The following is a 26320-nucleotide window of genomic DNA, read 5'->3' as shown; positions in this document are numbered from 1 at the left end:
AAGCAAAAAAGCAGGTAATCCGTTGTCGTAGGAACAGGGAAGAGGAAAACATCAGACTGACCGATTGAGAAGTGTCGTAAATCATATACTCTGAGGCTATAGGGGGAGCTCTGCAGAGAAACCTGCGAGCAAACAGTGAGAAAACAGTGAAGAAATGGCCAAAACTGCATAGTTTCTCTTTAAATCATCCCGCCACTCTGCCCCTCAACCCCATATTCCCAGCTTTTCTCATGTGCTGGACACAATATCCACAGCTGATCAAACTTTCAAGTTTATGCCCAGACCTGGAACAACCCATCCCACTACAAGCTCTTCTTCTGACAACAGACTGAGGTAAAGCACCTGAGGTCTCATTCTTGTTTTCTTAGAAAAAGCCTTATTTACCCTCTCATGAGAAGTTCTGGCTGCCAGTCTTGTTAGTGATTTTAACAATTCAGAGTCTAAGGCCTGTCAGATACTTTTGAGGTAGTCTGAGAACCATATATTTAACCTATCTAAAATCATTGATGCAAAAGTGCCACTCATGGTTATATATTTTTTATTTAAGATGAATAAATGTGTTCAACTATTTTTTTCAGTTGAACAGAAATCTGATACTACTGATATTCACATAAACATGACCGCTAGGCAGTACCAACTCTGCTCCTTTAATGGAAGTCAGTCATACTACGCTGCATCAGCTTGTTTGACAGGTCTTAGACACAGTTGGTGCTTTGCCCAGCTAGTTAGGTAACGTGCCAAGCAACATATTTATGGGGTGCCTGCTTGGAGTATTTTTTTTCTAGGCTTCAGCCTTAGCATGCTTGGGCAGTTGACACACATATGTCACAAGTGTTGAATATATCTGCATATGTTTAATATGTGAATATCACTATCACACTGGGAGGTACCAACAGCTGTCAAAACAAAAGGAGCCTGTGGAGAGCTAGTGTTCGAACAGTCTAATACATGTGATGCTTCATGTTAACAAGGATGAAACAGTGTCAGGAATACTCAAATTGGCTCATCTAAACTGCATCTCAAACACACATGGGTGGACCAGATGGATCTTGTCACAAGACTCTTCATGAAGTGAAACAAGTAAAACAGTGGTCGGAGGAGTGGCGGCTCACCCTTCGGTGTGTCTTCATTCAGCACCTGGAAAGCAGGACTGGTGGGGTCCCAGGTGCCAGTGATCACGTAGGCTTTCCCATCTGCACTCTTCCCCATGGACTCCTGCGATCACATACATCATCATCATCATCACAATCATAATCATCATCATCAACAAATGCTCTCATCTTAGCATGATAAATGTCAACAGCATGATCAGCATAACACCAGCGATCTTTCACTGTCATTTCCCAAACAAACCCTTATAGCATAAACAGATAGACAACCCCACACTGAAGACAGCCACCACAGTAGGTGTCAAGCATGCTAAAACTGACAAGGCACCAGACACTCCCAGCTGACAGTCTGCTATTAAGGCTCTGCACAGGCAGCTCATTAGCTACTTCCGCCCAAACCCATAAATTCTTGGAAAACAATTAAGGCTTGTGTAAGTTGCTAATTGTCCCTCCTCTGAATTTCAAACACTCGGCTCTGGAGGCACACTAGAGTGGGGGGCTGAAGCAGGTAGAATGTGTCGCTAAGGTCCAGGTATCTCCATGGCTACGGCACAATTAAAAAAGAAAAAAAAAAAGTTTTGCTTGCGGTGTCAGTATAGTTGAGGGCTTTCTCTGAGTCAAACAGACGGGAAGACTGCCAGAAAGAAAAGAGAGGGGGCGGGAGAGACACTGAGTATCACAGCAACCGCTCAATGAGTCTCACCATATCCAGGAGATGCATATCATTGTTGCGAACCTTCTGGCCTGGGCTTAGCAGCATGCCAAAACACCTGCACACACACACACACACACACCACACACAGAAACAAACACATTCATGGCAATAGAAACAAGATTATCAGTTAAGAACAGCTGTATATTATATTCAAATAACTCCAGAAAAATGTCTTTGTAGTAACAGGTGTGATTCCAATTCACTGGTTGAACAACTACATTTCTCTCTCAATTTTTTGCACAGTACACATCTAATGCATATATTCAGCATTCTAACACAATTAATAAGAGTATCAATATATATATTTTGTTCTATCCATATCAGTGAATTAATATCTAGGTGATATCCTGAGCCATTTCCATTTCACGCTATGAAGAATATGCCACCATGTGGTCACTAATGGCAAAACAATTTACATTAGCAAATTTCTCCAATGGCTTTCGAACCCAATGGGGCCATGTCGACAAATTACAGACTATGTGAAATATTGGTGACTATGTAAACCCAATGGTATGCTAAAAATATTCACTAATAGCTGATTTCTCTGATTCAGAGAAACTACATACTCTGATTAAGGAGAGCAGGTTACACTGCAAAAATCACAACACACCATTGTTCAGATGAGCCAAATGGAAAAACACTTGCCTAAGCAGATCAGATGGAAACTGAGGAGCCAACCTGGTACCTACGGTCTGTTAATGGTCTAAATAGTCAATCAAGAGGATAATAAGGTAACTAGCAAAAAGACTTCACTAGTCAATGCTCAGATGTCCTAGCTATCTATAAAGTCTTACTAAACTCACCTCTCAATCACCAGCTCCTTGTTGTTCATCTGCTGAACATTGACCATCACCTTCTTCTGGACGCCCTGTCTCAGCTTGAAGTAGTACTTATCTCTGTCCTTTGGCACTGGACTGTACACAAAAGGGAAGGCAAGGATATTCATGTACAAACTGTAGGCAATTCCAAGTGCTTTGCTAATTAGCATGTAGAACACTAAAAGGTAGATTGCATTCGATTGTCAACAAAACAGAGCAGTTGGGTTTTAAGCGTAGTAAAAAAAAATGATGAAGGGGATCACACCTTATTACTGACGTCTTGTCAGAAGTGATATACAAGTGAAATAGCTACTTTTATTTACAAACTCCTCAAAATCCACTCAGACTACAAACAGGTAGGAGCTTTCCTTCACATAACCATTATTACAAGGTGTAAGGTGTGTGTACTAGAAGCCCAGAAAAAAAACATAAACATGGACTTTGAGCATGTGAACAATTTTGCGGATTAAATATCAGATGAAAAATGTAAAGTGAATTCCATATTCAAGGTTTCAACACCATGTGCAAAAGAGTGCCCTTCAGCATGTTTGGTTTGTTCCTTTAGACAAATTTGCATTCTAAATGTCATCCATGTTGTTCTATGCAGCGACACCATTCCTGCAGCTGTGGGTCAGTGAGCGGGTCGCGAGCTAACCTGAAATTGCCTTTGCCGTCATCCTCTCGCACCTCCATGGAGACGGTGAAGGTGTAAACATCGCCGTCCGGTGACATGGGCAATGCAGAGTCCCTGACATCTGGTGCCGGCTTTGAAGAACGCTTAAATGCTGTAGAGAAGCTGTATAATATACGGCTAACCTGCAAAATGGAGGGGTAGGAAGAACAGAGCATAGGGAGGGAAAGGAAAGATAGCGGAGAGGCATTTGAAAATTTGGAGTAAAAGAAGAGAACGTGAAAGATCCATAAGAATCAGAGAGACATAGAGCTGCAATGAATGGCAATCTAGCAGAATGGAAGAACGACAGAAACACACAATGCCAAATAGTACTACAGCTGTGAAAACGTCACGTGTGGAACTTCTTCCAAAAACATAAACAAAAGCTCTGCAAACTGTGAATGGCTCTCTTTCTCTGAGTGTTTGTGGGCATGCATGCAGGGAAGGGATGCCTTGTTCCCTTACAATGTCTTTTGCAGCGCACCACAACCTCTTAGCATTTACACAATGATAATTGTAGTTAATACAGGGACGCTGTCAACGGCTTTTAAACTTCCATAGAATACCATCATGCTGTTTATATATGGTGCATTTAACAGCCTGGGAATCTGGTTGGGCATGAGTAACAAAAACGTACGGCCTCTTTGATGTGACAGGAGAACACATGAATCTGGAAGTCCTCAGAGCTACGGTAGCTCTCGGTGAACGAGAAGCAGTCACCCTCCAAGGTACCGTCTTTCCCCCGAGCACAGAACAGCACCTTGTAGATGGGGAAGGAGGCGATTTCTGTGCCTGATGCCTGGTCCACGATCCTAAAGTATCACAGGAAGATCAAACTTCTTTGAGACACAATGACTTTTTTAGCTGATGGTCCAGACTGCCTATCATGTTTCTCAACAACAGATGGCAAAAATGTGTTATCATACCACATAAGTTCACTTATAAGCTGTTCCTTTATTGGGAGAAATTGAGGTTTCCACATTCACCGGTCAGAATTATTAGCAAATGTTCTAAATGTAATACCAGTAATGGCAGAATGTAGCCTACACATACATGTTTACACTGTGTGTAGTGTACTTGTCCAGCTGACCTTACACATCCTTCAGAAATGTTGGGCACATGGAGAACGACAGGGATAGGGATGGCACTCTCAGCGCGCAGAGTTGCCATGGCTTTCTGGGCTTCAGATTCACTGCGTGGTGCTTTCACCCAAGTGCAACCCAGGTAGGACAACTTGCTGAACTGGACACTGTCCTCCTCAGGAGCAGAGCTGTCTGTTGAACCTACACTGCCATCTAGTGGCCAATGATGGAACAGAATGTTAGCATAAAAGAGGGCATGATAAACAAACACAAGCAATAAAGGGAGTTTTTTACACAAATGTAAAGGTCATCTTAAAATATTAAAGCCCTGGTATGTATCTAACCCATAACTACTGTTACATTATTGGCTTTCTTGTCTTTCAAAATGTTGAACTGTAATTAATTTGCAGTTATTAGTCATTTCCTGTCCCACTTTTACACAAATATAAACTTGTATATCTTATCATTCAACATCTCATTACATGTTTTCTGTTTCATGATGTGAAAAACTGAAATAGAAATGAAAGCTTGCATGACCCAACATAGGAAGGTCACGCGGAAAGAGGAAGCGTAATCTTTTAGTGACCGTTTTAACAACAGGAAGAAAAGCACCTTTTGATGCTCGAATGAAAGGTGCGACCACAGAGCAAACTCTTGTCGGTTAAAGTTTCACTTCTGTGCCTTATGGTTGAAATGGACAATCGACAAGAAATGGTTTTGACTTTCGGTCCATTTTAAGAGAGCAATATCTCGGCACCGCTTATACTGTATGTATCAAGACCATATTTGGTCACACAGAGACACAGGCAAATGGCCAACTGCCAAATGTTATGCAAATTGAAAGAGCTTTAGAAAAAAATATGTAGAGCTATCCATATTCAGAATGACCTATATCCACAAAAAACCACTAGCATAACAGAACAAGCTTCATCACATTGTTAGGGTGAAACCCTACCGTTGGTGATTATATGGCTTAACCAGATAATCACTCGTTATTAATCAATCTAAACTTTGGGAAACAACTAAATTAAATATGATCAGCTCTTATGTCAAGGTTAACATTACTTTTCAAATATTTCTCTCATACTTCTGTTTTTCACATGAAATTTCTTGGCAAACATCATATGTATTTCCATTACGAAATGTGTTGTTAAATTTGACAGAACTACTTTACAGCCAGTGTAATGGCAAATATCACAAACTGGCAGAAGAAAAAGAAGATAGTGCTAAAACTAGTGCAAACTGACCAAGTAAAGGGTACATGTGCAAAGGAGCAAAGGAGCAAAGCACACCTTTACTCTACTATCAAATTATTAAATTCTTAATACCAGTAGGGCAGGGGTCCAGGGTCAGACTGGGTGGCCGTTTCTGTGAGTCAGAGGCCACTGGAGTTGCAGGGTCTCCCGTGGCATCATCCTCCTGTGCGCCCTCTCTCCGTTCATCTCGTGAGACGTCATCCTCCAATACCTCCTCCATCGCTTTCTGCAGCTGCTCACTACCATTCCACGACATCTGATAGGAGCAAACAGAGGTCTCAGGCGTGCATGTGCCTGTGTGCCAGTCTGTGTGCCTGTTTGTGTGTGTGTGTGTGTGTGTGTGTGTGTGTGTGTGTGTGTGTGTTCTGACAGCAAAATCCAAACCAAAAGCTGTGCCCGTATTCACAAAGATTCTTAAAGAAGAATTCTGGTGATTTTTCACATAGATCTCTGCTTCGAGGTCACCGAGTGCCGAAAACAATCGGTTCTACCTAGTAGGGCTGGGCGATATGGCTGAAAACTGTATCATGATTATAACGTTAAGTATTTCATATCGGTCGATATCGATAATTATTGATTTTTTTTAAATCTATTTCAGATAAGGACCAGAAGGGGGAAAAAAAGTTCATTTTAAACACTTTTAAACACTTTTAAACACTTTTATTTTAAACTTAACCTTCCTCTGATTTGAATCACCTCAGTTATCAATCAAAGCAAACAGGGAAAAGAAATAGCAACACAATCATGAAAAACACTCAAATAAATAATTGTGCACATAAGTCTGCAGCACTGGTTGAAGCCTGGAAATATTGTAAACAAAGTAATTTGCTAGTTTATCATAGTAAGTCTACTGGTTAGACTGTTCAGTTTCCCCATGTGTGTTTAAGTTTCAAATGAATACTTTTTCTCCTTGGGACAGGCCCGTTTGAGTCTTGGAAAATACTTTTCCATTTGCATCGGGATTGAGTTGATTAGAATTTAGCAGTCAATTTGAATGCAACAGTTTTGAACAAATTCGTGCAGCGTGCTAATGATGCTAACCGGATTTAATAGCAATTCAGTCGTCTTGCACGATTGTGAATGTTTGGATTACATGCGCATGCTGAGGAGGGATGCACCTACTGTAGTAGCTAGGATGCAATTCATGAAAATTGGGCACTTCTGGACAAGTTTTTAATTTTTGGTTTTCAAAAATCCATGGATACAAGTTGGGGCGGCCCCCCTAGTGGCAGTTATCCATAAAATCCAAAATGGCCCCCGCCGAAAAGAGAAAAGGTTATATCTCAGCTTCCTTTAGTCTTAAATTGTTGTATAATGTATTTTCTCTACATTGTTTGATACAAGGAATCCAATTTTGATATGTTGAGCTGTTTCAGTACATCAGTGAGGAACTTCAGAAGACCACAGCTGGCTCAAAGTACCACCTCCTCACAACAAGGAATCCAATTTTGATATGTTGAGGGGCAAGGACTCATTGAGAGTCTGTGGGGCAGGTAGGCCTACTTCTATCGTCTACTCTGGTAGAGTTGCACATACTAGCTACAATGCAAGATATATTTAGCCTATTTATTTATGGACAACGTAACGTATTTCGTTCCGCCTAGCTCCACTCACATCCATCTGGGATCGGTTCCGTTGAGAGTGATTTCAGCACAAGATTGTATGATAGAGCCAATCAGGACGCAGGGTGGGAGTTTCATAGATGTGACGTAGCGTAGAAGCGACTGTGAGACTGTTCTCAGCCTCACGGGTTGGCTTTGATGTGAGTGGTTGAAGTAGCACGTCAATAGATGACGGACAAGTGGCTTATCCAATCTTATGCAAGGATCTTTTAATAAGGCCCAGCCTTCTGAAGCACCACTCCAATGGATCGATCGCAGATGGATGAGTGGAGCTAGGCGGAACGAAATTCATCTGGCGAGAGTCAGGTTATCAAGTAGTCCCTAATATAGGAGAATCTCCTGAAAATAATGCTACCATGTCCAAAAGTGTGCATCCACTTGTAGACCATCCCATATAGAGACTGTAGGTTACTGAAGGTAGCTGAAGATCTTAAGGTTTGAAGGTCTGAAGATCTTAAAGGCTTAAGGTAACCTAGTGAAAAAGCTGTGAAGCTGTTTTTGAAATCAATAACAACAAATTTTGTCTTTCATACATCATATCATACTATTTAATACTTTTAATGATCTCGACCATATAATTACACTTTCATGTGTCTGAATGTGCGGAAAGTAAAAATTGAGTATCCACCGCAAATCAAGGTATCTTCCTCTCGGGTATTTTAGCTCTTGAAAATAATGCAATTTGTCAATAAACTGCCTTAAGGACACTGGTATTGTTCGCAAGGAATTGTGGAATTTATGGATGCTATGCACAAGTGGACAAGCTTTTTAATCGTGTTATAGATTACATCTACCAATTTCTCATCTAAGTACATCAATTCCCCTTACACAGAAGCACACAAATGTACTTCAAACAAACAAGCGGCTCTCTCTCACACAAATGCATCGCATAGCCTACTCAAAACTGTATCGCAGGTGCAACTGCAATAAATAATTAATCACCGATAAAAGACCGATTTTTCTGTAGCATGTGCGACATACTGTATATCCCACTGTACAGCCCTCTGAAACTAGTTCTTTGCAGAGGTCTGATAAAATGTCCCTGGAGTTTATACACACAGTAACCCTGATTGCGAGCCATGCAGACTAAACAAATCTTAGTATTTGTTTATTAAAACACAAAGGTGACTTTTATGTTTTAATGAATAAATAAGCGTACATTACCCTTACTACTCAGTTGAATTTGCCCCCAGAGAGAATTAAGTCACAAGTTACAATGAACACAGAGGTTCTTGCTATTTGAAAGAGAAAAGGAGTACAGTTCGAGCATGAGAAACACAAAACATGCCAAGATGGCACCAAGGGTGTGTGAGTGTGAGTGTGTTTCGGTCACCTTGAGTCTTGGCTTGCCCTCCGAGCTTGACGGTGATCCCCCAGCTGATGGTGGCACCAGCACAAACTCCTCACTGGTAACAGTGGACACAGATTCAGTGGAGCCGCTCACTCTGCCCAGAGACGAGCTGTCATCCATGGTGGCCCTCCCCTGGCCCACGCACACACCTCTTCGCTGGGCCTCCAGTGGAAGAGGCAACCCTGGAGAGGTGAAGAGAAATGACATTGATGACAACAGAAAATAGAGATTTGCTACAGTATGTAAGTCACCACTGCTCAGGTACTGATCGCTTGCAGACATTCAAGTCAAGTCAAGTCAAGTCAAGTCTTTGTTCAACTGAATTTTGAGACATCCAGTTGTTAATCTTGTCAATACATTGACAAAGAGATTCAAGGGGACCATAGTCATTAGGCGAAAGAGCTAAGTACCGGTAAAGTTGGGTGTTTAACAAACAACCTTAAATTCACTTTGACCAGACCACTAGCCACTTGGGCACTTCAAGGGTGGGTGGGTGTTGCACCATCCTAAATGATGATGCCAGCTTCAAATGCTGAGCCAACCATTCAGACTGTTCCACAAAGTTGGATGGGAATCGTAAAAGCAAAAGCACAGCACTTTGTGGGACCTTTCACACCCATTCAGCTGTCACAGAAAAGAGAAATATGAAGAATCACACTTAACTTCAATATCTAGGACAAAGGAAATCCTGCTGCCTGAATCATGAAAAACAACTTAAGAAACAGTGGTAAAACTAACTGGGGAAATAGACATAAAATCAAATATTTTTGGCTGAAATCATAACAGTCTAGAGTGAATTTTGAACTGAATTCTGTTGATTTCTGAAGCTTTGAAGCTGCTGTAAGCAAAGTCCACTAAAATATACCAACTACAGTGTAGCCTGCATTGATGAATGACTTCAAACTATACAAAGTCAACACTGACAATAATTACTGTGCTCAAATTAGGCAGGGGTCTTGCAAGACCCTCTAGAAAAATCAACATTAAGTAATTTCATGTCAAAATAATGCATTTAATGATCATATTTATTATGTTTAAACACATTTGTCAGTACTTAACATCCCTCATTTATATAAAATTTAAGTAAAGGTCAAAATTGTTATCTATACAGTGATACTGTCATTCAGTGTAATGGATGACACTGTGGTGTAACAAAGAAACTGCATTACACCGAATGACAAAAACATTACACTGAATGATGAAATGTCTACTTTAAAACATATATTGCAGGCTATACTGGCCACATATAGCCTAAAAAACAATGACCTTGACCTACAAAGTATCATAATTCACAAAATATTCTTATTTTTCTAAAAAATAAAATATATAAATAAAAGTGTATTTTGGCATTTCACTGAATGACATGTAGATTTGTAGGCTAATTCAAGTTACCACAACATGAAAAGGTGAACATATCAAATATTGAAGACAGATAAAGTCATCTTTCTGCATCACCACAGTGGCCTCCATAGGTCATTTTGATGAGATCATAGACTGACACATGAGTATCAGTGTTTGATACGATTTCAAAATAGCTTTTTTTATCTCATTGTACTAACAGTAGGAAAATATCTTTTTAATATAGCCTAATGTCAATACTCATTGGGCCTACAACATGCCAAAAAAACTAATAGGCTACTTTTATTTGGTATTTTATACATTTATTTAAAGATGTAATAGTAAAATTGAAATGTGGACCATTACATTAAATGACAATTTTGCAGTTTATGAAATTGTTTGTACCGTAATATATTTTCCATTTTATTTTCCTCAAACTAATTGGAAATAATAATAAATTATCAAGTAGGTTTATGTAACTTTATATGTTATTTATATAAATGTCTTTTCCATTAATTTAATTGAACCGGACTCAGGCTAGTACATGTGTGTTCCGTTCTGAAATTAGCCAGAGGCAGGGACTAGGAGGGAAGTGCTTTGTTGACACAAATCTGAGGTTGCCATTTGCCACCTCAACACAATAACAGCACGACAGCAAAACCCAACAGCACTCTCAAACAGTAAGCTTCTTCAGATGCCCTTCAGTAACTGGTGAAAGGAGCTGCTCTCTCTCTCTCTCTCACACACACACACAGACACACACACACACACACATACACAAAGCACAGAGTCTACAGCCTCCATCCCCTCCTGTACCCGGCTGCAATCATGTGGTCAAATCACACTTATTCAATTACCCCCCACACACTAACCATTTCTCACTGGCCAAGATATTGATGAATGTGTCTATACTCTCCTCATTTAAGGGTTTACTCCCTAACACATGTAATTGTTTTTAACAAACACTAATTGTTAAATCATTGATGCACCAATGGAATGTGTACACACACACACACACACACACACACACACACACACACACACACACACACACACACACACAAACAGGCAAACACTTGGCTTAGGACAGATCATGTGCTAGTAACATCATACATACAAGAACAAAGATGGGATTTGTAAGTAACCTTATCAAATTACTTTTAATTCAATTTACAAACACAGAAAAAAAGAGAGCCATACATGTTTTTTAATTTCCTCAATTCTACAGAAAACAACTGAAAATTCAGAATGGATGGGAATGCATTTAAGCCTAGTCAATACAAAAACACTAATCAGTTAAATCTGAAGTAGGCCTAATGTTGAGAGTGCCATGTGAAAAAGGTAGCCTAATGCTCTCTCCTCAAGTTTCATTTGCACTATATACTTGATAAAGGTGAGATTTTCCTGTTTACACCCAAGCTATCAGAAAAGCAGGTCCCCTCTATTGACTGGGTCAGCAAAAAAGGAGAAAACACTAATAAATATGCAAAATTCTACAATGGTAAACAAAGGTAAATGAAACCAAAACACACTGCTCGGCACAGTAACCACGCTCCACTTAGGAGACACTGTTGCCATTAACTTTAGTAAGGGTGTGCTGCAAACCATACTGCCTACACAGAGTCTATTTGTGAAGAGAAAGGCATCCAAACGTTTGACTCCATCAACCCATAGCAAAAGCAAAAGAATTAAAAACACAAATTTAACATTTTCATTACCTGAGGTAGGCTATACTGTGAATTAAAATGGACTTAAACAATGGGCTGCTTTTAATAATCCTGTCCAAGTGGACGTGTTGAAGTGTACGTATGTGGCCTACTGCATCAAGTTTTTGACATCACTTCTGTCTTTACAGATTTCACTTCACTTCTCTTTGCATTCAGCTCACAAGCCAGACCACTCTAGGCCTCCATCCAACCTTTATAAAAGCTAAGGCTGGGATGGGCCCGCCTCTGTTAGTCTGGCATCCTTCGCTGCCCAGACAGCTATGACATAGCCTAATTATGGGAGCATTAGGGTTCATTACATCACCCACACACTGAGCTCTACCCTGCTGCTAGAGTACCCATAACTCTCCTGCCAATAGAGCAAAGAGAATGTATTGCACTGTGATCAACTTCAGCAAAAGTATCTCCATTATTACTGCTACAGTTGTTCTGGCTTCTAGGAAAACCAAGACAAAGATGGAGACTCCCGAAGAGTCAGACATTTGGTTTCATAGCTCAAGAAGACAGAGGTCTGCAAACTCTGAGACTGATGCTCTGCCTCGAGGAGGCTGATGAAAGTGGCAGCCACCACAAAACCATGTATGTATTCCATACACCACAAAAAGTTAAAGGTAAAGTAAGGGATTTTAAGCTATTTCAAGACCATAATTATTTTTTTTGTTCACATTCAGGAATCATCTCCTCACAACCGCTACCTGCCCTTTCTGTGAGTACAGTGTAAAACAAAAAACACAGTTTCTGTAGGCAGCCCAGGCTCCAAAAACTGGAAACAAACAAAGTGGGGGGATCCTGTCCCCCAAAAACGAAACCCTGCATGGAATTTCTGTGGGAATACTGAGGGTAGGGATGAGCTACCTCTCTGGCATGTTTCGTTTGGTCCTTGGTTAAAATATAATGTAGGCTATGTGTTTTGCACAAAAGCCTCTGCTAATAAATTGAAATATAAACATAAACACAAACAAACGCTTCTTGCGCAATCCCTGCTGCACCTTTAATTAAATATAATGTCAACATACTAGTCTCAACAGGACGTGTAATAATGTAGGCTTAGACTGCGATACTTGTCTGAATAACTAGACACAGATATTATTCTTCTGCACTGCACTGTTAGTAAAGCACGTGATAAAAGGGCGTCCAAAATGTTAAAGAGACTAGTCTGACAAGATATGTCTAATGGACGTTCATCACATACCGTCACTGTGGCTTTGACAGTTAATTTGGCTGGCTGGTTAGACAACAGTGTAAATACTAAACCGATATGCACTCAACACAAAGAATATGAAGGTGTGTCAACACTCAAAACTTTATAACACACTGTGGTCATACGGTCCCAGATAGAATCACAACATTCAACGTTAGCAGGTTAGCTCGCTATCTGGGTACCTAAGGGCAAAGAAGCGATTTTACAGGGGTGTCATGGATCTGAAAAGGTTTAACTCCGTAACACCTGGCATTTAAAGATTCATGTTATCGCTAAAACAACGCGTCATCGTTGACTCTTTGGCTACCTGGTCATCTAACAACAAACTGTTTAGCTAACGTTAAGCTAACCATTTCTCTTCGCAGGTTGTAGCCAATATCACACCAATAACTTAGCTGACAAGCCCACTTTACATCTTCCCTTTGTAAATAATGTGACGGGTAAAGGGATATGTTTATCTATAGGAAAATCCCACTGCAATAAGGATTAACATTTGTCATACTCCACCTGGACGGAGAGCTGGTTAGCTAACTAGCTAGCTTACTCAACAGCTTGTAGGACAGCAATCTCACCACCAAGCACTTAATATAACAACAAAAACTTTCGTTGGCTCCTGACACCTTGGACAGTGACAGGACAGCACGTAAATTTAACCGTACAACGTTAAGTAAGAACTGTCAAGTAAACTGCTGTCAGTCAGGCGTCCGTTTCTGACAGGAAGTAACATTAATATGTGTTAGCTTGCAACGTTCACGCTACTTAGCTACATTAGCAGAGCTAGCTGACTACAGCCAAAATTATTGGCGAAGTCGCTAAGCACGTTAGCCATAGAGCCAGTTAGCTAACGTTAACGTTACTGCAACTCAAAATGAAAAAAAAATATTTTTTCCTTATAACAAAACCGTAAGGTAACACTGGTGATAAACACATGTAATGCAAAATAAGACAAGAGCAAGTGATTTCCTCTACAGAAATTGTCGGCAATTAGTTTAGTTTTATGCACTGACAGATAAAAAAAACAACTTACTTGCTCGGAGTTTGGGCGCAGAGTTGACTAGCTGTCAGCTGAGAACTGTTGGCAGGCGCGCCACCGACACATCCTCCATCCGCAACCTCAGCGTGCCCTGCGTTACAGCAGGTAGTGACGTCACCCTCTGTCGCCTTCACTTCATTCTGACTGCTTTGCAAAGATAATTGGATGAACTGATTTTGAGGGTAGAATTATATGATAACTTGCAGGACCCAGCATGAGTGTACATATGTGAGTATAAGTATGTTTGTGCCGGTTAGACACTGATACTTTTGATGTAGGCCTAACCTATAGACTTATAGTGAGTAGCCTAGGATGACAGGGCTTTTCATGAAAGTATCCTAGGCCTACACTGTTAAACAAGACAATTATCTTGTGTTATAACAGTCTAAGAACTACTGGACCACTTTTAGTTATATTCTGGTGTCATTCTTGTCAGGCGCGCCTGCAGGTGTAGGCTACGTCCGTACGCACTGTGCGTACCATCAGGCTATTCAACAGCGAGAGAAAATTTCCCTTGTGTGTGTGTGTATTCACACCAAATTGGCCTACCATACCTTCCCATCTATGTACAGTATCCCATTAGCTGCATGCCATCAGGCTATATGGATATCACAAGTTTTAAACAACGAAAACAGAAAGGATGGAGGCAGCAACGCTAGGAGTTATTCCAGATGGACAAGAACAAGGTAGGCAATTGGTGTGCTTGTCAGAACGTTAGACTGCACTAAAGCCAGACATCACGTTACGCTAGAACAAAACTAAAGGTAACTTTAGCTTGTATAGGGCTGTATCAAGTTGTCCAAATGAATAGGTCATTGTAGACGTTGTCGTTGTATTATTGCATGTGGATGTTGTTATGCTATGTAGGCTATTTTTTTGCTGACTGACCAATGCACGGACCTAAAACGGACAAATATTGTTCACGGGTGAATTATTTTTTTTTTGTGCGGGGGGGGGGGTGATGGGTGTGCGCACCATAGCATTAATTCCTGCAGGCGCCCCTGATTCTTGTTCATTCTTGGCAGTGAATTAAGTGTTTCTCAGAAGGTGACATTTTGATTAATGAGATTGCAACAGAAAATGTAATAAGTTTGTTTTATTTTTTTGCCTTGCTGTTTCAATCAATCCATCTTTTAAAATCACTCACAGTTTAAACTAGAAAGACATTACAGGAAAATATTCCTCTATAGCTGGCAAGCAATATTGTTTAATATGTGTATTACTTCAGGATGTCATAAAATCATTAGCAAAGATGTGTTATCAACAAAAAAAATCAATAAATGTATTTCAAGTGCATCACAAGTTTAAATAAGTACCAAGATGTGGTGTTCAGACATTACATTTTAACATATTAAACAACAAAGAGATATGTTCACACTGCTGTCAATCCTTTCTCAGTTCCTCTGAGGTCCACTGCAAAATATATTATGGCTGGATCAAAGGTCAGCCAAGTAAATTGACAAAGACATAGAAATCATTCAATGCATTTCATAGTAAATACACATCCACAGTTTTGCAATAACCTTGGCAAATATAAACACAGATAATATATATCATTCCTTTATCAGCATTAACTCTTCCTACTTGAAAAGTATCAAATCCAGCTGGAGGTGCAGGGACAGACTGGCCACTCCTGGGGAGTGAAGTGGCTCCCCAAAAGTGGATGCTGCTGATATGACTCTCCACTTCAAAAACACATAGGCCAATTAGACCTAGACAACTCATTCAGTACAATACAGTACAATTCTGTACGTCTCTCTACAGCTTTTTGCTTGTGTAATATGTGCATTACTAACTTACATGGAGAAAATAAACTGCCTGACTGACGGCGGCATTGTTTGGCTTCTCTTTCTTTTCTTGTTTTGAGTAAAACATCAAACTTGCATAGAGAAAGCTCTGAAAATATTTTTAGTTACACTCTAGTCTTTGACGACTAAAACAAATGTTGATTGTTCTCATTCTTCTCATTCTTCAGTGTGTAAAAAATACTTTTTTTTTTCATTTACGTTGTTTTACTGATTACACGCGACATTGATTTATTTAGTGGCTGTTTGAAATGGAGGGGAAAAAACAAACTAGTGGGTACAGGTGAAACCGTTACAGAGATAGCCCTCAAAACCGAGTAGGAGGCCCACACCTGCCCACAGAGGAAATGCCTGCTGATTTACAACCCTAAGACACTCCGTAGGGCCAATGGCCCTGCAGCTGAAGTGGATGTAACCTGTACTGTATGTAGGCTGGCTTTATCTGCAGGATCCCAAATGTTTATCATCAACAAGGACTATGAAATGAAACATAGAGAACAGATTATCTGAGTTTATGTATTATAAGTAGTAGCATTTGGATCCAGTGAAAAAGAGTGTGGGTATCACAGTGGCTACAGGCTTCTCATATATATCCCCCTTCATCTATTTCAGTCCCTGTCCTCTGTTTTCCCTGAGATGTCAGGTTAGGTCTGCAGAGGGGTGAACATGGGCCAATCACAGCAGGGCATGGTGGACCACTCCAGGACTGGACCGTGGAATCAGACGTCGGTGCTGATTGGCCGCCTGTTAGTATAGAAGTCCGATGCGTTGCGAGAGCTCAGCGGGGCACCATGCATCTTGGGAAGCGGCAGCGACAGCGAGGGATTTTCAAAGTGGGTGGGCATGTAGGTGATGCGCTCGCCGCCGTTGTGCGTCTCCTCTGTGGAGCGGACATAGAAAGGTGAGCGGTAGGGGGAGCAGGAGGGGCAGTAGCTGCGTGAGGGTGCCGGCTCTGGGGACAGAGACAGAGGGGAGGTGGCACTTCCATCCAGCCCGGGAGCACTGCACTCATTGCAAGCATGTTGTGATGGGGTGACTGAGGCAGCATCACCTTCGGACTCATTCTTTTTACAGCAGTAATACTAACAGAGGGAGAAAGAGGACAAGTGGGTGTAGGGGACAGAGGACAGAAAGCAGAAAATCAAACGAGACAAGATTAGTACTCAGGTGAGGTTCAGGTGGGAGTTAGTCAGAGAGAGCAGGCGAGAAATGAGATGAAGATGAAAAGGACAATGGTTTTGGGGACGGAAGGACATGACACCTGAGAAGGGGAAGAGGTTAGTGGAATGTATTTAACATAACAAAATACATTCATTCACTACTGTATATTAAATGTCACATACAGTAAATCATTTCTTACAGCGATATAGCCAATGAAGCCTACATAGCGGTTGTCTCAGAAATATTTACCAATAGCTCTTTTACATGTTTGCTTTTTATTCTCAAGCAGTGCAACAACAGTGACACATCAGATTCCTACAATGTCCGTCAGCAATCAACAGGCAGGCAAGCATCCCTCACCTGGAGACGACAGTAGCAGAGCACGACAATGATACACAAGAGTATCACCGTTGCGAGAATTCCTCCAGTTATGACAACAGTTCCAGCTGTCATCCGACCAGATCTCCATCAAACTCTGAAGATAAATGAAATCAAATTGTAATATTCATATTGCAATATCAATGGCCTCCTTTAAAAGAAAACCAATAGTATTGTCCACACTACATGGATATTTCACTGTGTTGCAATAACAAATGAAACAGGAGCAAAACATTTTTTACAGATTACAAAATCACATAGTCCTCTGAAAAAGGATGAGGAAAAGCCTCAGAAAGGTAATAATTATTCTGACACAAATTTCCGCCATTAGAAAAGAGACAATGCTTCTCTCATGAAACATATTTAGCCAAACAGATTAGGAGCCTTGGGGCACAGATTCAAAAATAGCATAAAATCGAATTGTTTCATGTTTTGCATGGAGCTGATTCAAGCTATCCAGTAGAGAGACATGTAGCATCCACAAGATGGGGCTATAGATCAAAAAATGCATAATTACTGTATGAAGACAAACATGTAGAATATTTTGCCAGAAATATGTGGCAGAGAATAACATGAGATTATCGCTTAATGATTCAGTCAGTGCTTTTTGTTGTTTTGTCCTAAAATAACTAAATATTCATCACTGTGTCCTCTGCATAATGAAACATATTAGCACATATGCACAACCCCTCCCTCCATGCCACAGCCGAACTGTGACCACACTTATACCTTTCTTAATATAGTTATTTATATATATAGATATATAGACTTTATTCTTGCACTGTTGCACTGTTTGACTTACTCATTTGCACCATCACCATGACACTCATTCACAAAGAGCACCTTACCTTACCTTATGCACAGAGGACCACAGGCTCAGTCCCTGCTTTAGTCATTGCAAGCGCACCTGATTGATTAATCACCCACTATGTGGATACTGTTTTTTAGAATTGATTTAGATTAAGTTTTATTTAGTATAATTTGTATTTTAGTATATTTAGTATATTCTTTATCTTCTACAGTCTTGCTTAGTTGTGTTTTTTTATATTATATACTTTTAATTACTTTTTCTGCTGTTAGTGAATGTGTGTGTGTATGTTGTCTGTATGCTACTGTGACCTTGAATTTCCCCTAGGGATCAATAAAGTATCTATCTATCTATCTATCTAACTTGTTTTATGCATTTGTTCACAATTCATAGGCCCAAGAACAAGCAAAAATGCATGAAACAGTCTGGACGAAATGTGTAAGTGTATGATGTTGGGGAACACTGGTTGCTTATTATGCATTCTGAGTTACAGCATATGTCCAGAAACATCAGTGTAGTAGACAATGAATGCCTGTATAGACAGTGTTCTTGGTATTAAAAGAGTGTGCTCCCTCATGTCACTCTAACACTTAATCTCAGTGCAAAATGGCTCAGCAAGGAGAAGGAACTATAATAAATCTACATAAAAAAACACATTTTGTAAAAAAAAACTTTTGTCAAGCATATACACACACGCACATGCACGCACACACACAGTTCATCCACCTGCAATAGCGTAATTGCTAATCACATTTATTTTGCTGGTCTTTCTTGAGGGCTTGCTCAACATGTCTGTCTGTATGAGTAATGTGTGTGTGTGTGTGTAAATTCCAAAAACAAATTGACATAACTTATAAACAAAAGAGATTCACAAACAAGCCGATACTGAATGGCACCAGCCACAGCAAAGAATGCAGTTAAAAACGGATCCATTCTTCTGTATTTTGTAGGTCATACGAGTAAAACACATCTGCTATGATATGAGTGCATATGGATACACAGTATATTACTGCATCATGGGAAAACATGCCAGCTGTAGATAATATGGACATATTGATGCACTGCACTGTGATTGCTGATGTCTCTATGCTATTGTTGTGGCTTGGCACATTCCCATAATGCGTTCTGGAAGAGCTGATGGCCCTTCTGAGACCTAACTCACTCACACTATCTGAATAGCATGCTGGATTAGCCTCTTCCCACTGCCAGTGCTAGATTAGCTACAATACAGAACTGTGCAGTTTAGTTTAAATCCTTTTGCATTTCTACCAAAATCACAGATAAGACTGAACACTTTTTCAGTGTTCCTAAACTGTAGAATTACCAAATTAACTGTCCATACCTTCTGTTACCTTAACAAATACATATGCAGTATAACAGTATTTTAGCTGAATCACTCTGCCACAAATTAATCTGAAAAGGATATCCACAAGATACGTGGCTGCAGGGAGAATAGACATGCTGTTTAATTTGAGGGTTAATACAAAACTGAGTGCGCATCTTCTTCTCTCTTGCCAGGCTGCAGAACAGACTGGGCTTAACTCATCGGAGAGATAATGCGGAGTGAATCAAAGTGGTGGAAAGGTCAGCGCCAACCCCCCAAAGATAGGGATGAATTTTTAAAACTACACAGAGTGCATTTCTTGGACGGTGCCCCTCTTTCTACTGAAAGCCTGATAAGTATATCTCCAAAGTATATCCTACTTGTTTATGTGTGTGTGTGTGTGTGTGTGTGTGTGTGTGTGTGTGGTGTGTCATGTCCTGTTTGTCTGTTTGTACAATTGAAAATTGTTTCAAAAGCAAAATGTTTTATCTAACATTGATAATGGTGATCTATAATCCTGTATTACTGTAACATGCATCCTGTCAAATAAAAAAAATGTCATTTCTATCAGTGTGAGAGCTTGTGAGAGTGAGAGGACATGCCTATGTGCCCTGCCATGTGCACACACACTGTATGCTTTTGTGTACTGGAGATCTGCAGATCGTTCCAGTTTCCTTATAACATCAGGAGGCCAAGGGCCTGTCACAGCATGTGGCCCTGCTTCCACTCCTCCTGTCTTTTTTTTTCTCTTAGCCCCAGCTCTGCCTCTGTGTTTGCATGGCATCCAGGCTTGTTGGATCTGCAGTTTGCATTTCCTCTGCAAACTCAAGTCCATGCAGATTTTAATGGTGGTAATAAAACTACTGAAATGTAGCAACGGTATAAAGAGACAAAGGAGGATCGTCATGTTGTGAAGGAAAATTAAAATGATCCAAAGGACACCCATTAACATTTTTACTTGGAATTGACACAATGCCACATTAAACATTTGTGTCACATTACAGCACTAGTAATTCTAAAAATAATGCTTTACTTTCTTCACTGGCAAACATCAAGGTCTGATGAAGGGCTGTCCTCATTTCACTACAATGTAATCCCTGCATAAGCAGGGAAGCAGAGTGCTAGCCTGTCCGTGTCAGTACATACCAGGCATCTGAAGACCCATGGCTGCTTCCTCAGGCTTTGTGTAGATTTATGTATATTTTCAGGCTTTTTGCCATTTTATTGAGATAGGACAGTGAAGAGAGTGACAGGAATCAAGTGGAAGAGAGACAGATGGGGCAGGATCGGGAAATTACCTGGGTCCCTGTGGGTACCTGAACCCACTTGTGCCACAGCGTTCAGTGTTGAGTGGATCCATAACAATTCATTCAAAATGATTTAAAAAAAAAACATTTAAAAGCTCTAAGTCCACCTTTTTTTCCAAACTTCAAACTGGTTATTATAGCATCTCACCTGACATGTTAGGCTACTGTTCAGAGTTAGTGTATATCAGAGCCAAACTGAGTTTGTATACTTTAAGGGGACAGGATGTTCTAAACAGGGTTTATGGCCTGGTATATATGGAGGACTATACAGTGGCAGTCATAGAAAGCTTTTCTAAATGGCATCCCATAGGAAAGCAGGGAGGAGGCCACTACATTAATCTCCTAAACAGGACACGCACCAGCCCCTGGGGAGAGGGCCGTCTGTGGTCTGAAATGACAATGTGTTTGAGCAAAGAGCGACTGTCTTCCACCCTCTCAAGTTCGGTCTTTCTTTCTCTCTGAATCTTTCTCTCTGTTTCATGTATCTCTCTGTCCTTCATTTGTCTGAGGTTTGATATAATCTGTCTCTCCAAATAATTCATTATCAGTTCCTTTGTTTAATATTGTGTACCCTCAACACGATAGGTGGTCTGCTTTACTTCAAGCTGCATGTGATTTATAAAAACCAAGGCAGGGTCATCATATTTCAGTACCTGATCATCAAGATCCACATCAGGATCAGATGGCATGAATTTGCCTTCACTGTCTGACATTGCTATACAGGGCTGAGGGGTCAGTAATTGTTTCTTTAACTAGCCTGTATTTCTGCATGCCTTTTCACCTTGGCATATACTCCTCAAAATATTGGCCACAAACATACAAAAACTGTAAGTGTGGCTGACAGATTGGTAGACATTGACTAAAGGTGAAGGTATTAAGGTATTATTAATCGTTATTGTCCTATATGTAAAAATTGGGCACTACTGCTAAACTACCAATCTACTTATCCACATGGTCTCAAATACCTCTTCCTGTACACAGCTATGGATACAACTGATTGTAAGAGATGTATATGAAGCAATGAAGCACACTGACTCAAAAGAGAATGAGAATAAATGAGATCCCATTCACAATGGGACTCACAGTCACAGGACTAATGTAATTAGTTTAATGCTGTTAGGGGTAACAGCTGTCTTTACATTTGGGAAATGTTCATCCATTATTTATATGTATGTTTTTCATCTCAAACTCCATGAAGGAGACACGACCCAAATTAAGAACGTTTCTACTCTGTATGCCACTCAAATGCCAAATGCCAAGTGAAAAGGGTGTGTAAGTCTGTAAATCCTGTTTTGGAGACTTGCACACAGCACTCCTAATGTTTGACTCTACAGACTATTTCAGGAAATCAGTTTTCATATCAAAAACATTATGGAACCATTTACTTTTTTCTGATACATAATTATGTAACCTGCAATATGAGAAGCAATGTCCTGCTGTAGTGAAACCTCACCTTCTCAAATGGAAGGCATGAATCCAAGAAAGCCTAAAACCTTAAACTTTAGAGTGTTATAGGGGATGAGGAACTAAATAAGTAGAAGTTAACAATATACTGATGATACACTAATGTACTTTCATACAGCACCTCAATCTAATTTCATTGTCTCTCCTAGAAGAGAAGTCCTTAATCCCAATTCCACAGCTGAATATATCCCACAGTTGGCAGCCACATCTTGTTGAGTTCAAACCATTTCTTCTTCAAACCATCTGTTATGCTGCCAAATCAAACCGATGGAACACTTGAACACAACACCAAAAAGTCAGAGGATACCCCATTCTGTTGACTGATGACACAGAAGATGTGCAGCTAGAAAGCTTTTTAGGGCTAGGTTAGGTTTTTCACACCAGTGAGGAAACCAGTCAGATAACAACTAAATGCTGACATCATTCAGATACAGTATCACAAAGCATACTCTGCTGCACCACAGACAATAAGCTCACACCAAAAAACTGTAATGACTCTATCTCATCTGGAGCTAGAAATGGTGAGGTCATGCCTTCCTGACTCTCACAGGAAAACGAATTCCCAGTTTAAAATAGGAAGCTTATATAAAGCACTGCACTACACAGCTAGTTGCAATACTTTTGTTCTAAAACCATGACAACTCTTTTAGACCTATGACATGATGGCAGCTACATACTTGTTCATCTGTTGCCATTTTCCACATTGCTTAGTAGTTAGACAAAAACACCCAGAAGAGTTAAGATGTATAGATCCATTAGAATACTAATGCACAAGATGACTAGCTTACAGTAGCTCAGCTCTGTGTCCAGGCCTGGCCCCTCCCCACAAGCTCCCTGGCAATATATCAGGATTCTTCTCTCATCTTCCATAGCCTGAGGCTAGTAGCTGAAGAATACACTGCATTACCAACAACCACTATGCAAGGAAGGATGGACACACGCACGTACACACGTACGTACACATACGTACACACACGTACACACACACACACACACATACACGCACACACGCACACACACACACACACACACACACACTTATCTATGACATTTCATAACAAGCTTAATTTGATGTTTCATTACATCTCACTTTGAAATATTTCCGTAAGATGTTGTATTTCTGCTAGCTTATGGCCAGAAAGTGGCGAGGAGATGAAAGACTACTGTCCCGATTTCTTCAACAATATGATTCACTAGCCAACCCCTTGATGGGGGAAAAGGTAGTCGGTGCTCCTTCAGACAAAGCCCATGGATCGTCAGGCTTCACCTGTTAGGTCACATTAATCTGGCCATGGAGCAGTCTCTAACTTTGCACTTCAGATCACAGTGAGGTGCCTGCAACTTTTAAACCCTGGTCTCTTAATAATTCAAATGTCATTCCTGCAACAATATTTTTCCATCACTGGGCAATTTCAGCCAGGTATTCACACTGAGATTTTCTCCCTTCCACCACCCCTTTCCCTTCAGAAAGCACTCATCTCTGCATGTTCTTCCTGAGGATACATACCCTGCTGTCGCAGAGCCACACACTGCTCAGAGACATTAGCAGAAGAAGGATAAAAAAAGAAGAGGAAGACTTTATGTAACTCTCTGGGAGGAAGCAGAACAGAATTCATCCAGGTTATGGACTGTGTCTACATCCTGAACGAGGATGATCAAATTGGTACATTCAACAATACTCATTTGCTCATTAGTTGAACTCATCAGCCAGTGACTCACGCATGTGCACGCTGTTTTTCCTTTTTTGGCAATTGAACACACCCACTCTAAGTAATTACGCCAGAGTGTCTCTGAAGCATACTCAGATACTCTCTGAAAAGAAACAAATCTTAGTTTTTCTAAGTTTTGAAAACTTAAATGGACAAACAACCAGACATCTGAAAGACTTGAAAAGTAAAAGGGCCTCTGGAGCAGAATTTCTTCAAAATTAAACGCTATTATCATTTTGGTCACCAAGAAAGTGGTCAATGAAAACATCAACGTTCCATAAGCATTATTAACATCAAGATTCTAGATTGGGGTCATGGTATATCCATAGTCATATACAGTAGATAGTATATGACCTGTAGTAACAGCCTATGGGTAAGTCCTTGTGATGCACAAAAACACATGCTTTGCTGCTCAACAGCATCCCAGTGAAACAGCTGTTCTCTTCCCTGAAGTGCTATATGTATTTTTAATACGGTAAGAGATTTCAGAACTGACTCAATATCATTAAAAAGCATGTCCCTCCAAAGAACAGAAAGTCTCTGCTTTTTCCCCCACATCAAAAGGAAGCCAGATTGAGAGTGAATCCCTTGGTGCACACTTTGGTGTTCTCCTGTGTAATGGCAAACCCCTGCTTTAACCACAAAGAACCTCATAGTACGAATACATTCCATGTTTACATGACATGTTTTAAAGCCCCTTGGGTGGTTTCTCTAAATTATAGCCAGATAATTCTGCATAGAAGGCTAGGCCTAGGTCAATCCATTTTCAATATAATATCCTATTATGCTACATCTGCCAATTGCTGAATAGGCCAAAATGCTACAGAACCCAGCAGCAGACAGATGTGGAATGGCTTCATAGAAATAGGCTACACACTGACTCGCACACCTGTGACTTAACACCGTATAGCAAACGTAGCAGAATTACTTAGCATAATCATCACTGAGGAAGGGAATACGGTGAAGAAAGCCGAATGCAGCAGTCCTCATTACCAAAGGTGTAAGGACAATGCTTACCACAACAGCATGCAGACCAACAAGGATTTCCACTGGGATTTGGAATGTAGCCTATAGCCACGCATCAAAGCTGTTGGACAGACATATATGAAAAAAAGTATAGGCTACCAGACAAACCAATAATGAATGTCTCTTTGTATGCTCCTATTTGTAAGAAAATAAACAACCAAGTAATTTACCACACGTTCAGGTATAACCTAGGCCTTAATTGAGTTGAAAATCTCCCCATCACGCCGCCTCAGTTTTTCTATAGCTATGATTCCAATTCCTCGGTAGGTATAATCATTTAGCCTAGGCTACTGTTAAAGCCTATCTTGTCCAATGCAACCCCCTCTGTCAGCAACAAACAGGAAAACAAATAGACATGGTAATCAGCGAACATATGGGTCGTACAGAACAATAGAAAAAGCAAATATAAGCCTATAACGTAACATACATACCTTTGTCAAATGTCTAGTCTACTTCACGAAACAGAGCAATGTTTGGGCGCACCGAAACCAACGCTGTCAGCTCATTCAAACCCTTCACAGAGATCGCTCCTTTTCGCCCGATTGTTTCCACATCCCGCGTGGAGGGAAAAAAACTTACTCGTCAGGACAATATGAAGGGTATTACATTTTTAATTTCTTCAACTTCAGATATTCCCTAGCGTTTAAGTGAAGTTCAGTGGCTACAAAGATGAATGTCTGCCTTCCACAGAAAAGCGAAGAGGGACCAGGGCAGATTGCGGCTCCGTACGCATCCGTCGATTCCGCCAAACGTCCCCGAAGAGGACCGCAACAGTCTCAGTGATGGATAGTATGTTCAATAAAGGTCATGGTATACACCCACAGAGGCGACCCAGACGGCTCGTACCGTAGCTCTTTCACCGCCGAAAGACCAACACTATTCACCGTAATTACTTTTTGACGAAAACTCAAAAATATAAAACTATCAGATCTTTTGCATGCTCTGGTGAAACCACTGGGACCAAACACTCCGCTGCCCAGATGCAGTGATGACTGAATTGAACATGAAGTGACCGTGTTAACTGTGCGTAAGAGCCCAAAAGAAAATGTGAAGCCTACAGGCTGTTTGCGTTCATCGGGCAAGCCCTTTTAAAAGCCATTTTAAACACAAAAATGCGAAGACTTTTCAGCATTTGCCGTTTAAACCAATTAGTGTAAAAACGAAAAACGATAAGCACGATCAGATGGCTTATTTTTAAAGCCTGTAGATGCGTCTGTCCGAAAGTATCCTGCACCAAATTTAATCGAGATGTAGGATAACTGGACCAGTCACTGGAGATTATGACCAAAACATGGTCTACAACTTCGCTTGACTGGTGCGCAGCAGCTAAAACCAAGCATGCAGCCTACTGAGCTACTGAGGAGAAGCGCACCGCCCCGAGGACAGCAATGAAATTACGCAACAACTGCCTTC

At 40.5% G+C, this 26320-nt stretch overlaps 2 protein-coding genes across 7 annotated transcripts in view; both read right to left on the bottom strand.

Annotated features, from left to right (window-relative positions):
• rabgap1l (RAB GTPase activating protein 1-like) overlaps positions 1–14040 on the bottom strand; it is an 89191-nt gene extending 75151 nt beyond the window's left edge. For 4 of the 5 annotated variants that reach the window (XM_042111936.1, XM_042111938.1, XM_042111941.1 and 1 more), the window contains exons 1-9: positions 13920–14040; positions 8609–8808; positions 5726–5909; positions 4406–4610; positions 3953–4127; positions 3298–3458; positions 2628–2738; positions 1813–1879; positions 1113–1215 (exon numbers count right to left, since the gene is read on the bottom strand). In XM_042111936.1, coding sequence (XP_041967870.1) covers positions 1113–1215; positions 1813–1879; positions 2628–2738; positions 3298–3458; positions 3953–4127; positions 4406–4610; positions 5726–5909; positions 8609–8746 — 1144 coding nt within the window. In that variant the 5' untranslated portion in view covers positions 8747–8808; positions 13920–14040. Of the gene's footprint in view, positions 1–1112; positions 1216–1812; positions 1880–2627; positions 2739–3297; positions 3459–3952; positions 4128–4405; positions 4611–5725; positions 5910–8608; positions 8809–13399; positions 13587–13919 lie in introns of those variants that run through there. The other variant, XM_042111937.1, reaches the window with a different exon arrangement.
• A 966-nt stretch (positions 14041–15006) lies between these two features.
• On the bottom strand, positions 15007–26165 carry fam163ab (family with sequence similarity 163 member Ab). Of its 2 annotated transcripts, XM_042058101.1 has the most exons (3): positions 25339–26165; positions 17252–17366; positions 15007–16812 (listed from the first exon to the last, which is right to left on the bottom strand). In XM_042058101.1, the coding sequence occupies exons 2-3, from the start codon at positions 17342–17344 to the stop codon at positions 16450–16452; spliced, it is 456 nt and encodes a 151-aa protein (XP_041914035.1). In that variant the 5' UTR covers positions 17345–17366; positions 25339–26165; the 3' UTR covers positions 15007–16449. The 2 variants fall into 2 exon arrangements, with proteins under 2 accessions (XP_041914035.1, XP_041914036.1); XM_042058102.1 differs by lacking the exon at positions 25339–26165 and having other exon boundaries at positions 17252–17442.
• Between the last annotated feature and the right edge of the window lie 155 nt (positions 26166–26320).

Source organism: Alosa sapidissima, chromosome 12 (genome assembly GCF_018492685.1).
Source record: "Alosa sapidissima isolate fAloSap1 chromosome 12, fAloSap1.pri, whole genome shotgun sequence".
Taxonomy (NCBI): Eukaryota; Metazoa; Chordata; class Actinopteri; order Clupeiformes; family Clupeidae; genus Alosa; species Alosa sapidissima.
The sequence above is the reverse complement of the archived record's forward strand: the minus strand, read 5'-3'. Positions and strand labels throughout refer to the sequence as shown.

Coding starts and splice junctions, on each gene's coding strand:
- fam163ab (XM_042058101.1), bottom strand. CDS start 17,344: ATGACAGCTGGAACTGTTGTCATAACTGGAGGAATTCTCGCAACGGTG. Junction 16,813..17,251: donor TCTGCTACTGTCGTCTCCAG/GTGAGGGATGCT, acceptor TCCCTCTGTTAG/TATTACTGCTGTAAAAAGAA.